We start from the raw sequence: 15,000 nt of genomic DNA, 5'->3' as shown, positions 1-15,000 counted from the left end.
GGATGCATCGCACCTGCATTTGTTGACATGAAAACTATAATATCCCTGAACACTGCAGGTGTTCTGCTTGCGTCGCGTGTGAAATGTCTTCATCACAGGTACAGTGGCATATGTTTCAGCATGTCATATGAATATCATTTCATGGGTTTTATTTTTTTTCAAACGCCAAGTGATCGCGATGCTCACGTTTACAAGCCAGCGTCATTATAGTAGCCTAGTCTATTGGTTCCCGTTTTACAGAATCTATATGATTCTTCAATTCAATATTTGAGTGGTAGATAATAACCATAAATCGTCAATATTATAATATCAAGATACCCTAGATGAATCTGCAAATTTGAAAAATCGATTTGCATTATAGCTTGAGGAAAGACAAATAAACAAATATCACAGACATCTTAGGCATCCTAAAATATGATTTTGTACGTCTTATGTATTTACTTGCAAGAATGTAGCCCCTACCAAACTTATTTTTCTGTGCTGCTTCGGCCATGATTATAACATTCGGCAAACAAATGATAGTTTTTCTCGCACGTCCGAATTTAAGGAAGTGGTGGTGGAAGTGACGCATATGCCGTAAAGCAGTCGAATTTTGTAGTTCTTTTTTTTCTCGGGTTACTACCCGAAACCCGAAGTTTAAAAGTGCGATTAAAAACGATACAGACCCCGTCAGGCTATGGCAGGCGTGTCATTCAACCTATTGTAAGACGATGTATCATCACAAGAGTCTTGAAAATATATTATAAAGGTTGAAAAGTTACCTAGTGCTGCTTTAAATAGATTTTCAGTTGCATTTACCTTTATCAATAAGTTTATAAAATAAATAAATGTTTTAAATTTAGAGAACTATGGAATGATGGCAAAAATTATTACTTTTGATGATGACTTAAATATTAATTATAATTAAAAATATTAAAAATTATACTTTTAAATATTAAACTAAAGACACCAGTGGGTGGCAGTCTTGAGTGAGTCATGAGCATGAATGGGCCACTGAAACGGTGTCTGCGTCTGAAATCTGCGTCTTATTTTAAATAAGCAATTCATGCCGGCTTAAAAAAGTGTTCTATAGTATGAATGTAATCCGGATGAACTACATCCGCCATGTTGTCACTATCACATGACCTACCAGCGTCAGTTGTGTCGCTTCACCTCCATTCACAAATCCTCCTGTGGCCTCATGGGATAGTAAAGTGTCCGGAAGAAGACCCGGGTACGTTTTGCCTACTCTTTTATGAGTCCTGTGAATTTAGACACTACTCGACTCACAGACAGTTTTTCGGTCAAAGCGACCGAAGGCTTTTACTAGGAGACGCACATCAGTTCTGCTGTGGCTTTCGTCTGGAACTATGATTTCATTGTGAAATAGAGCAAACAATTCTGACAATACTGTTTAATATGAACATCAGGGTTGTGTTTACGCTCAGTTTGTTGAGCTGTTGTATAAAGTCAATGCACATTTGCAATCGCATGGATATTTGGGAAAAATTGCACTATTGTTCATATAATATATTTTACTGTATCGAGTCTTAAATCGATCTCTATGCACGGTCTGTGTTCTTACGAAGGTACATTGTCGAGAATAGCGCACGTTGCTTGTGTGGATGCAGTCAGTTCTGAGCAGTGTTGGGGAAAGTTACTTTGAAAAGTAATTACTCCCTTAAAAAGTAACTAAACGAAAAGTAATGCGTTACGTTACTTTTGCGTTACTTTTCCTCACTTGGGCTGGGCTTGTTTGTTTTTTTATAACAAAAAAAGTTATATTTTTGTGCAATGGTAAAGACCTCTTCATACCAAAATTGAAATAATAAGCCCCAGGCTGAGGAAAAAATGCAGATTCCCTCATGAACAGTAGAGGGCGCCAGAGTCCTGCACGGGTGCGGGTACCCGAATATTGCTGAAACGGGTGAAAAACATCCTGTGTCGGATACGGATGCGGGTCGGACAAGGGAGAACACGGGTCTAAACACGGGTTTTAAACAGTCACGTGCAAACGAATATAGGCCTAAAAATATATGCATGTATATTGTAGATGTGTTCCTAAAAATATGCATATACAAAAATATGCCTTGCCTGTATTTCAAGTTGATAAAATAATTTCAAATCCATATCAGTTTATTTGTGGCAGCGCGGTGCGCGCCCTCCCAGGAGAATCACAACCGCGCGCGCAATCTGCCTGCACTGGTCGAGATGGATCATGAGGAGTTGAAGAAAAGATAGCCGCAAATGTGGAAGTTCATCGCTGAGGAAGCACGCAGATAACTGTGGTAACAAAACCAAGCACACACAGTTCAATCGAACAGTATTTTTGTTATGGTTCCTGAGTTTAGTCTCTTAATAACACTGTCTTAGTAGCCTACATTAAGCCACGTTAAGCGTTTTCTTATAATGGTTTTCTATGGGAGGAAAACGCTTAACGTGTAATTAAACGTGTTGCGTTAAAATTTTGGGCTCATCTGATTTTTTGTACATAGTATACGTTATTAGTATTATGTTTACTGAGTTTGGTCTCTTAATAACAGTGTCTTACCTACATTAAGCCACGTTAGGCGTTTTAGAATGTCCCGAAGTTGTCCTTAAGTTAATGGTCGTGTAATAACTTATGTATGCTGGCAATAAACATTTTTGTCAAGTGTGTCTATAATGTAATATGCTAAACTGATTGTATTGCGGGTCGGTTCTATTTTAAGCGGGTCGGGTCGGGTGCTGATTTTATTTAGTGCTTCTGTCGGAAAACGGGTCGGATGCAGTTTTAAGCACTGCGGGTACGGGTTTACAAAATCGGACCCGTGCAGGACTCTGGAGGGCGCAGCTCTGGATAATGTAGAATAGGATCCAGGAGAAAAAAGTTTTACCAATAAAAACAAAAAATCTAGTAATTTTCATCATCAAAGGTCAGCAGCAAGACATTGGTAAATTAAATATAAAGGTAGATTATGCATAAAAATTGTTGTTTATTTAACATTTAATTATTGGAGGTTTGCATTGTACTCTGTAATTTTGCATTTGACTGATTTTATTCATTTTGTGGAGTACAGAATCTTTATTGTGCAAGTGAGATGAATCAATGCTCACATTTAGTCTAGAACTACAATAACCCTCATGTTCACACACACACACACACACACACACACACACCTATGTACTTATTATTCTCATCATGGGGGCAGGAGAGCTGTCAGTCAAACTAATGTGAAAAAGTAACTTTTTTGAAAAAGTAACTCAGATATTTTGTTGTAAATTTTAAAAAGCAATGCATTACTTTACTAGTTACTTGGAAAAAGTAATATTATTACGTATCTCTATCTAAGTTACTTGAAATGCGTTTCTCCCAAAACAGGTTCTGACCACAGAAGGTGAGGTCATTTGATTGGATGTCAAGTATTTGACCTTGACAGAATTCGTGATCAAACACATTTGTCAAAGTAATTGATAAAACGGACAAAAAAATCCAGTTGACGTTACTGCTTGAAGTCTGGCCATTCTACTGAGACCCTTCATTTTACAACAGAATTGTCCAATAACTGCTGCTTAGTAGCATCAGGCAATTTAGTGATGGATGGCAGGATGTGCAAAAAGGATGTTCTGGACAGTAAATGACTGTGTTGTGAATGTATTTGCGTGCTTACGAGTCGGAGTCAGAACTCGATTCTCCATCACTGTGGCCCTCAGCTTTCCAGCGCTTCAGTCGGTCAATGAGCTCGGAGAGGTAGGACGTCTTCTTGGCATATTTAACAATGAACTTGTGCTTCAGAAGCTCCTTTGCTGTGGGCCTCTGGGAAAGGAAGATAATGACTTTACAAACACATCAGCTATATACTGGCACCAACGGCTCAAAAGTATTTACAAAACGGCAAAATAATTGTCAGATAAATATCATGTTTTGTGTTTCCTCATCGAAACATGAGGACAATAATACTTTTTAAATATGGTTTAATCGAACTTGTAGGGTCATTACTTTTGGCCACTTATTTATATTTAGTCCTTGACAGTAAAATAATTAAAAATAAAACAAATTAATAAAAACTATATAGACGTAAAACAATAACTAATAAAGTTAAGCTAAAACCCAACTAAAACTAAGGTCTTGTTCACTCCTCTTCACTCCATGATGGTAGATTAACAAACTCAGGGTTACAGGATTAGTTTCGAGTTGACAAAACCAAACCAATCTATTCAGGCTTTGTCAGTCCCATGATGCCGATCATCAGCTTTCTCTGTCACCTCAGGCTTTGATCCTGAGTTTCGGAGCTGTGACATCAGCAGTGAACAGCCAATCACAGGCTGTGGATCAGAGAAACTGAGATTCCCTTCTCGCGAAATTGAATTCTCTCTTCTGCACAATATTACATGATTGAAAATATTACGAATTTAAACAAATTTACACAGGAAGAAGAAGAGCTTTCTATGAAACTTTAAGAAAAATCTTACTTAGTGCAATAAACGTTATGAAGTTAGTTTACTTGATATATAGAGAGAGAATTGAACATTTAAACTCACATGTAGTCATTTTTAAAGCTTTATTTATTGATTTTGAAGCTTGACCTATATATAGGCTATTTATATTAATTTTAACTATGTGCCTTTTAATGATTGATTAACTAAAATGATACGTGTGTATTTGATTAAGGGTATACTAATTACTTCAATTATATCCAAGTCATTCAAAATTATTATTATTATAATAAATAAGCATGGTTAAAAGCCAGACACTTTAGTCTTTAAAAACCATTTGCTATGTAGTGACCTTTAATCTGGAGTAGAAACAGGGGTATTGACTTTATTACATCAGAGGTGTGTCACTTTGCTCACAGCTGATTGGTCCAATTTCAGTTTGAGATCTCTATTATCCAGAACATAACCTGCCCTAGAGCAGGTTAGCTGTGGAGCGTAAGTTACTATGGAGATGAACACAGCTAAAAGCCAAACCACTTTAATGGTACCAAAAACCCAGGATTGGCACAAACTAAGCTTAAAACATATCTGGCTAGCCAGCTAAACCGGCTTCATGGTACAGGCCTCTGGTGTTTTAATCCGTCTCTTTTGTCCAGGTTCAGCCACTTGTGTCCTGATTTCTTCGGTCTATGGGCGGGTGTTTTTCAGATCTTTAGATCTACTGGATGAAATAAGCTCATGTAATTTCCATATGAACACGAGCGGAGACGCCGGAGAAACACACAGAGAGCATCAGCTTTAGTTTCTGCTCTGACAGACACAAGAGCAGCCGAACGCTGTGAGTGTGTGTTAGACATCAGGAATGGAGAGAGAACATTGAGCTCGGGACGTTTCTCATCTTCAAACCAAACTTGAGTCTCCAGCCGAGAGTTTAAATCCCGTCTGGCTAGCGCGCATCCCATAATGCTTAGCATTAGGTCAGTGGGAGGAGAGTAGGGCGTCTTTTAGAGGCTGTTTCAGTGCATTTGACCAGAAAAATCCGGTCCAATGGGTGTTCAACTCCCTCTGGAAGTGGACGAAAGTGGACAAGCTCAAAACGTTTAACACCCCGTTTACACCAGTGTTCATTTCGTTAACGAAAATATGACGGAAAATAAGACGAAATGACACACGTCCTTAAACGATAACTGTGACTAGATCATCATGCAATATCGTTGACAGTAAAACACGAGATTAAAATGTAGTTTAAAAAATAAAAACTTAACCAAAATCACGCTTTGGTTTTGAAATGAACACTAGTTGACACCGGTTGTCCACTTGTGATCAACCAAAATGCATCCATGTGTAAACAAGGCCTAATAAACTAATTTAAAATATTAATAAACTACAATAGTAGGGCTGGGTATTGACACAAATTTCACAATTCGATTCGATTTCGATTCAGATTCACAAGCTTTCGATTCGATTCAATTTTCGATTCGATTCAATATCGATTATTTTAGATATAGGCCTATATCAGATATAATACATGGCCAATTTTCTCAAGGAAAACAAATCTCTGAACTAATGTTGTAAACTATGGGAGTCAGTTGATGGTACTACATCAGCCTACTAATATTGAAGGTAAAAATTAACTGATTTGTATACAAACACTTAAATTACACTAAATTATTTTAGTTTTTTATAATAATAAAAGTTATAATATTAACTTTAAAATTACATAATCATATTTCTACTCCAATTAGTTTTTAAAAAAATATATAAACATTTGGCTGTCATAAAAACTTGCCAGATTTATTCATAGGCTACATGCATTAAATATTGAAGAACATTCAAAATGACAATCAATAGCTATGTAATGTGGTGCATATAATTAGCAAAATGCTCCTCTCTAGACTTAAAGGGTTAGTTCACCCAAAAATGAAAATTCTGTCATTAATGACTTCCCCTCATGTCGTTGGACACCCGTCAGACCTCCGTTCATCTTCAGACACAAATGAAGATATTTTAGTGTAAATCTGATGCTCTGAAAGGCCTCCATTGGCTCAATGCACTTTACACTCTCAAGACCCTTAAAAGACACTAAAGACGTCGTTACAAAGTCCATCTCACTACAGTGGTTCTACAATAACTTTATGAATCGGCGACAATAGTTTTTGTGCGCAAAAAAACCCTAAATAACGACTTATATAGTGATGACGATTTCAAAACACGGCCTCATGAAGCTTCGAAGCGTTATGAATCAGTGAGTCGATTCAGCAGTTTGAATCGCCAAATTTCAGCAGTTTGACACGCGATCCGAATCATGAATCGACTCACTGATTCATAACGCTTCAAAGCTTCATGATGCCATGTTTTGAAATCGTCATCACTATATAAGTCGTTATTTAGGGTTTTTTTGCGCACAAAAACTATTCTCGCCGATTCATAAAGTTATTGTAGAACCACTGTAGTGAGATGGACTTTGTAACGACGTCTTTAGTGTCTTTTAAGGGTCTTGAGAGTGTAAAGTGTGCCAATGGAGGCCTTTCAGAGCCATCAGATTTACACTAAAATATCTTCATTTGTGTCTGAAGATGAACGGAGGTCTGACGGGTGTCCAACCACATGAGGGTGAGGAATTAATGACAGAATTTTCATTTTTGGGTGAACTAACCCTTTAATTTTCTAGCTGACTAACGAGTTTATGGACACTGGATATGGCTTTTCTGAGGTAAATGATGTTTACATGCCATTTTACTTATGTCTTTCTGCGGTTAAAACACTTGAGCGATTCTATGTGACATGATACGGATTTAGGTAAATTGTCCTGTATCTTTTAACACACTTTCAGATGTTTATTCATGTTTATTTCGCGCTGTTACTGGTATAAGGCGGAAGAGAAGATCCGTTCAAGCGCTGCTGGTTCTCTTGAGCTGATCTCGCGCCACAGCGCCAAAGCAGTATTTATGCTTTTGAATTTCGTAAAAAAATAGACGTAATCTGAAATCTGAGACTTTGTTCCATATCAATAGTAATAAAGCACAAAGATTATTGTGATTTATTGGATGGGAGGTGCGCTACAATGTTTATTTCATTCATGAACTGAAAACAGGATGACTAATCGATTCTTGGGATTTAAGAATCGATAATGTTTTTGTAAAAGTGAGAATCGATTAAAATCGAGAAATCGATATTTTTACCCAGCCCTATACAATAGCGTCTCAAAAATAACACTAGGTAGCTGGTGTACCACAATGAAGGTGCTGTGTATAAACACAACATTCCTATATCAGAAAACAATGCTTTAGCGGTGCTTACAAAAGTGGGGTCTTTGTTGAGACAGGAGTCCACAAACTCTTTGAAGATCTTGGAGAAGTCTCCGTTGAGGGTGGGTGGCGTGTTCTTGGGGATGTGGAAGAGCACTCTCATGGGGTGCATGTCTGAGTTGGGCGGCTCACCTTTGGCCAGTTCAATGGCAGTGATCCCAAGAGACCAAATATCAGCCTGAGAGCAAAACAAACAACTTCAGGAGGTCGAACACAAATCCAGCCTGCCATAATACAATAATGCAAGACAAACAGGAGAACAATACAGTCAGAAGGTATACAGTATATCCTGATAATTATCGTTAACGTTTTTCCGCCCAGCCCTAAATGATATGCTGTTTATATTAGGGCTGTCAAAAGATTAATCGCGATTCAAAATAAAAGTTTGTGGTTACATAATATATGTGTGTGTACTCTGTTAATTATTATTTATATATAAATACACACACACACACACACAAGCATGTAGATATTTAAGAAAAAAATATAATTTTTATATATAAAACATTTATATTTATATATATTATAGATTATATAAATGTATATACAGTATATACATGCAAATATTTCTTAAATATATACATGAATGTGTGTGTATTTATATTGGTGTTAGACCGATATATCAGGCCGATATTTGCGATTTTTAAGTGCATCGGCCGATATTTTTTCCCTGCATTATTTCCAGACAGGCGTCCACAGGGCAGCTCTCACCGTCTTCAAACTCTCTTGCTCTCCCTCGCGCATATTAATCAAAATCAATTGAGAATTGACACGATGGTAAAAGGTGGAAAGACTGAAGTTTCACGTGGAGCATTGGGAGATTTTTTCCTGAATTACCGCTGGTGTTGCTCTACAAGAGATTAAGGAAAGTGCACCTACACTCTAAACAATGCTGGGTTAAAAATAACCCAAGTTGAGTTGAATATGGACTAACACATCAATTGGGTTGTTTTAAGCAAACATTTAACCCAACCGCTGGGTCAAAACAACCCAATTGCTGGGTTAGTCCATATTCAACCCAACTTGGGTTATTTTTTAGAGTGTAAGCATTAAATGACTAGGTTGTAAATAGTTTAGTATAGTACAGTCAGTGTGCACTTTATTATGCTGCTCGCTTGTTGATACTGTGCGCAATAGTGTCATTATTTTATTTATGCTTAAATATTTATTTTCACCACTGAACTCTTTTTTTTTTTCTTGTTCTACCTCACCTGTTTTTACTATTTGTTAAATATTTTTTTTTTATAGTTCAATAAATGTTCCTTTTTTATATTGTATATTTTAAATTATCATCATGATCATTGTGTCATTTTTATGTTGTAAATTGAGGGAGCAAAAGCATTATCGGCTCCAAATATCGGCTCAAGAAAATCGGCAGCTCGTATCGCTCATCGGCTAAAGGCCTGTTCACACCGGGACGATTTTCGTGCGCGTTTATCGCCGACGTTTAACGCCTCGTGACTAAACAATGGGCGCCAATGTGAGTGTGCACACCGACGCGTAAAACGCCAGACGTAAAAGCGTCATTTTAAAAAAAAAACGCCTCTGGTTCGTTTTTTTATTTTGACGCGGCGCGTAAAAAACTGTCCGACCAATGAGATCCGCGCTTTTGTTCACGTGCCTGGAGCTGCTGAAGTGACAGTAAAACACGACTTGGTGGCGCTCAAGCACAAAATCGGTCTTGCCGAGCACACACTGATACGACGAAGAAGTAGTAAGTAGACAAAGAAGAAGATGAACTGCTAATGCTGCTTGCCAGTTAGCAAAAAGTGTGTGAATGGTTTTGCCATAGACATAATATGTGTCTATGGTTTTGGCAAGCACGTAAATACTGTCTCTCTTCTCCTTCTGTGTGACAAGCGAGTGTCAGAGGCTTAAAGTGCCGCAGCACCATCTTGTGTACCGGGAGCGCATCTACTGAATGTGCACGTTCACTCGGCGCAACGCCAGTGGAATTCGCTTGGGTGTGAACACTCAAGACGCGCCGAAAAACGTCACGAAAAACGCTGGCGATAAGCGCGTGCGATATTCGTCCCGGTGTGTACAGGCCTTAAGGCTGAGGAAAAAAAATCGGTATCGGCACTAAAAAATCCATATCGGTCGATCCCTAATTTATATATAAATAATAATTAACAGAGTACACACACATATATTATGTAAACACAAACTTTTATTTTGGATGCGATTAATCGCGATTAATCTTTTGACAGCCCTAGTTTATATATATGGATACTTGTTTACATGTAACAGTTTAGCCTTTAATAATGGCACTGAGCTTCAAGCGGTTTCTTTATAATTAGTGGTTTGCATTACAACACCGAGTTGGGCTGTCAAACTCACTGCGGCCCGGCTCTATAGCGAACGGCGTGGTTATGTCCAATCAGAGAGTTGAGATGATAAACTGCAGGCTGACAGGCTAGGAGTGGAGCGAGAAAAATGAGCGATAGTGAAGAAAATTCAGCGCTCACGACTAGGGATGCACCGGTTGACCGGCCAAAAACCGGAACCGGCCGGTTTTTGCTTCTAGCGCGCGATCGGCAACCGGCCGGTTTCTTTGTATTTTTCTGCCGATTTATCCGGAAGTGCGTCCGCGTGTGTCCGCATACGCCGATATTGCAATCATTCACTAACATGTCACTTGTGTGTTACAAACGGAACCTGGATAACTGAGGGAAGAGACGAGATACGCTGAAGGGATGAAGAGCCGCTTTCCTGCGCGAGCTGAAGTTGCGCGAGCTGAAGTTGCGCGAGCTGAAGTTGCGCGAGCTGAAGTTGCGCGAGGTAGCCTAAAGAAAAACATGCATGCATTTTAGAAATGAAATACTATCAGTCCTGTAGCCTATAGGATGATCATTTATATTTGGTAACACTTTAGAATAATGGTCATTAGTTAACTACATTAGTTAACATTAACTAATAATGAACTGCACTTATAAAGCGTTTATTAATCTTTGTTAATGTTAATTTCAACATTTACTAATGAGAGATAACTGCATTATTAAAATCTTGTTAACATGAGTTAATGCAGTGTGAACTAACATGAACAAACCATGAACAGCTGGATTTATATTAACTAACGTTAACAAAGATGAACAAATACAGTAACAAATGTACTGCCCATAGTTAGTTCATGTTAGTTAATACATTAACTAATGTTAACTAATGACCATTATTCTAAAGTGTTACCTTTTATTTTACCTTAAAATGACATTGACTTAATTTGATTTAAAAAGCTCCTGCTGTAGCATCTTAGTTTTTTTCGTGGCAGTAAACATTATTTGATTTAACATTTTGGAACAATTATATACTTTTGGTTTTATTTAATTTCACTGGTAAAGACTTTTTTTCTTTACACTGAATTTAAAAACAAATGCTGATTTAAGTAACATCTTTGTTTGGATTGCAGAATATACAGTTGTTCACCTTTCAGCCTTTTAATCAATTTCCTGTTAATTTCAGATTGCGGACTTGTTTTCATTAGCCAAAAGCCAATTTAGCCTGTTAAATACCAAATAAACATCTTGTTCATGTATACTTTCATTACTTTATTGTGTAAAAAAAAAATCGGAAATCGGTATCGGAATCGGCCAGTTTTCTTGAAAAAAATCGGTCTCGGAATCGGCCATGTAAAATCATGATCGGTGCATCACTACTCACGACCAACTCGGAGGATATCGATAATGTTGACAAGAAAGGTCACTCAACTTCAGTGGTTTGGAGATATTTTGGCTATTAAACAGCAAAGTGCAGTGATTATAGGTTTACCATACGGTGATATAATTGACCTATCGGTAAGCCCCGCCCCCCTTAGTTACTGACTCGGACAAACACACACAGTTGCTATATCTTACAATGACAGCTGTCAGTGTGAAAACCTTATCCAGAGATGTGTTTGGACACAGATTGTAGCGTATATCCCGTCCGAATGATGGACAAACTTAACTGATGGTTTATCAAGTTTATTGCATCGTTATTCACTCCAAAAAAATCATCGTAAGAGCTGAACAAAGAAGTGCGCATTAACGTCTCATTCACAAACTCTCTCTCTCTCCGTTGCATTACCATTAACATACACAGCAAATTACACAAAAACACTCAAACAACTAACAGTACACAAACATATCCACAGAGCTTATGCCTTTTCAGCGGTGCAGTTAATAACTGGGAAACTTAGTATATGCAAAACAACTCTGATAAACTGCGCGCAAGCTCTTCCTTTCACTATAATACCCATCAAAATAAGAGTCCTCCTTATAGGACAGATCATGTAGACCTTAAACATATCTAAAATTAAATTAATTTACATATAACCAGTTTAATATGGAGAGGCAGTGAAATGTAGACCTTCGTGTTTTTGACCTACAGTGTCACATGACGTGAGAACAGTTATTACGGTTTGTATGTTAGCAGGGACTTTAATCGTAACTTAACGAGAGTTTGACAAACCCTCTCAGGAAGTACAAGTAAACCTCATGAAATAATTTCAGTGTGACAGTAAAAAAAAGAGCCAGTTGATGACCCTTTTAGGTGTGCTGGTTAAAGCCGATTCAGCACAGAGGGACTGACCTTTGAGTCATAGGCAGACTGCTGGATGACCTCTGGCGCCATCCAGAATGGTGTCCCCACAAACGTCTCCCTTTTGATCTGTGTGTCCGTCAGCTGTCCTGCCACACCGAAGTCCGCCAGCTTCACCTCTCCGGACTCAGACAGCAGCACGTTGGCGGCTGGAAACATGTGAAAATAAGAGGCGATGAAGAAAAACAGCAGCTTTTACAACTACTTGAAATGATCAAAAACCATATATTCAATTTCATCATATCAGGAACAGGAAAAACATCATAGAGGTCATGTAGTCGCAATCGTCCAAGGGAAAAGCACAGATTTTACTTATTCTGTTCATAAGTAATCACTGATTCACTTGGATTTTCCTACTTATGTCTCATAAAAATGTCTCAACTTATGTCTCCAGTCATAAAAACTGAATTTACTGTGTAACTCGGAACGTCACAGAATTTTTCACATTTTGGATGAATAAATCAAAAGTAGGTCAGCACCAGGGCTCTGAACCGGTTCAAGGAACGAAAACGAAAACCGGAAACTAACTAAATTTTAAGAGGAACAAAAACAGAAACTAAATCAAAATCAATTTGAATCGTTCTGAACAGAAACGTTAATTTGAAATGACCATTAACCGGTTAATAACGTTATTTTATCGTTCTCTTTAATATTTTAATTTGGCAGTGACCAATCATGAATAGAGTAGTTCAGCATGTGACGTTGACGGATCAAGAGTGAGTGAAATGTCCGCGCACCGTCATCTATGAATCTACCGTCAGTGTGAGCGCGCATTTTCATGCCTCAAGTACATTTCTTTCCCCGCTGAGGTCTACAATGAAAGCGCAGGTATTGGAGGACATTATTTTCGAACGTTTAAATAAGCAGTTCGGACTTTAAGCTCAAATAGTCTGATTTAGGCTAGTTTATGGATTTCGTTTAAGCCTATCCAAGTAGGCTATAGCATCTATCAAACATTTTTCCTATAGTCTTTCAGATTGCCAATACAGGACAGGTCAGTGTTTTCTATATAGACGGTTGATGCTTCATATTAAATGGTATGTTATATTGCATTAAATGATCAAGCTTTATTAGCGGACTGAATTTGATTATGTGATGCAGTGTTTGCTTTGAAAATAGCAGTTGACGGTGCATTAAAAGAGCAATGGTTATCCAGTTTATTTATTCTTTATTCATGCAATTTTTAAAACAAGTTGTGTTGAAAAAAAGTTATGTACAAAGAATGTTATCATCACTCTTCTGAAAATAATTCGGCATAAGAGCCACTTTAGGTTGTCTAACGCTCCATTAAAACAGGTCAATATTTGTCCCGCTGTTTATGCTTTGTAATTAATGCATGTATTTCTGGTTTTAAAAATGTTATGAAATAAATATTCAAGTTTAATTACCATGCGTTATATTATTATTGAGTGAAAATAAGTCTATTTATACATATTTGTTTAAAGTATAGGCTAAATTAAAATAACGTTATTAACCGGTATTTTTTCATATCAAACCGTTTTCGGAACAGTAATGTTTATTGAGGAACGCAAAAATGGAAACGCTATAATATCGATTCTGCTCGGAGTGAACCGATTTATATTTTTTTCTGTTTTTAAGCCCTGGTCAGCACACGTAAATCACATCGCGATATGGACGAGTGTCTGTGAATATTAAACCACAAGAAGACTGAACATGAATCCTACATGTTCTGTGTGAATGAACACACCTGACACTCGCGGTGTCAATATATGACGACATGAACTTCAGCATTTAACCTTAAAGGGCATATTGCAGGTTAGAGACTCCAGTGAGTCAATGTATAGAAAAATAATGTAGGAACTAGATTTACTTTCAAATATACTTTAAAATACGCTATTAAGGCTTTTGGAGTCGTTTTTGTGAGAAAATTTTACTTCCGCATCTAAAAATGCCAAAACCGGACGTGACATAACGAGAGGGAGTGCGGTGAATCTCAACGATAGGAAAACAATGGGTCGCAATGACAGCTCGGACGCGGAGGACATTATAAATGTTTATTAATACTCATATGGCAGACCACAGCCATACAATTATGACACACAATCAGGGACAGACCAGGATTAGACAGAACAACGATTACAGGAGACAGATTGAGTATTTATGTGAGGAGAACCAGTGGAGAACAGCGGCAGGTGTCTCGGAGAGAGACCAGTGTTAGCATAAAGCTAGCTAACGATATCACTGTGCTCAGATCACAACACTGTACTGCTTATTATCACGTATCAGGCAATAGCAAAGCTGGTAACGTTATTGTCATCTAGTAAATTATTGATTTACTTACCAATAACAGAAACTTATAGGCTTGACCGTCAGGAAAAGTCACACTCTTTAATATCCGTCCACACTAAACGTTATGTGATATAACGTTAGCGGTTTCTCATCACGACTGATTTGGTAACTTACAAGACTCACGCCACGGTGCACAGTTCACGTTTTCTCCGAGCCGCATCTCCCGCCGGATCCGCCGAACCACAGACAGTAACGTTGTGTTATTGTGTTTATCCTTTATTCATTAATTCTGTATTATGGGTTTATTTCGTGCCGATTCACCGCTAGTGTGAGGATGTATATTAGCCTGGTTTTACCAGACTCTCATACATTTCATTTGTACATAGAGTCTGGCCACTCTCATTGACAAGCGTTTACTTCCTTGAAGGCGGGTTCTCTGTTGAAGTTTAAAACTATTGGATCTGCCAAGAGT

General features: G+C 37.8%; 1 protein-coding gene across 1 annotated transcript in view; it reads right to left on the bottom strand.

The window, feature by feature from the left end:
* Window positions 1–12,437, bottom strand: part of LOC307137832 (serine/threonine-protein kinase 26-like) — a gene marked incomplete at its 5' end in the record, with an annotated part of 22,023 nt that extends 9,586 nt beyond the window's left edge. Inside the window, 3 exons of the mRNA XM_079835804.1 lie at window positions 3,630–3,775; window positions 7,696–7,881; window positions 12,270–12,437. Coding sequence (XP_079691930.1) covers window positions 3,630–3,775; window positions 7,696–7,881; window positions 12,270–12,437 — 500 coding nt within the window. The remainder of the gene's footprint in view (window positions 1–3,629; window positions 3,776–7,695; window positions 7,882–12,269) is intronic.
* Between the last annotated feature and the right edge of the window lie 2,563 nt (window positions 12,438–15,000).

This window comes from Gobio gobio, assembly GCF_949357685.1.
Source record: "Gobio gobio genome assembly, chromosome: 14".
Classification (NCBI taxonomy): Eukaryota; Metazoa; Chordata; class Actinopteri; order Cypriniformes; family Gobionidae; genus Gobio; species Gobio gobio.
Note: the sequence above shows the minus strand (reverse complement) of the source record. Positions and strands in the feature narration are given on the sequence as shown.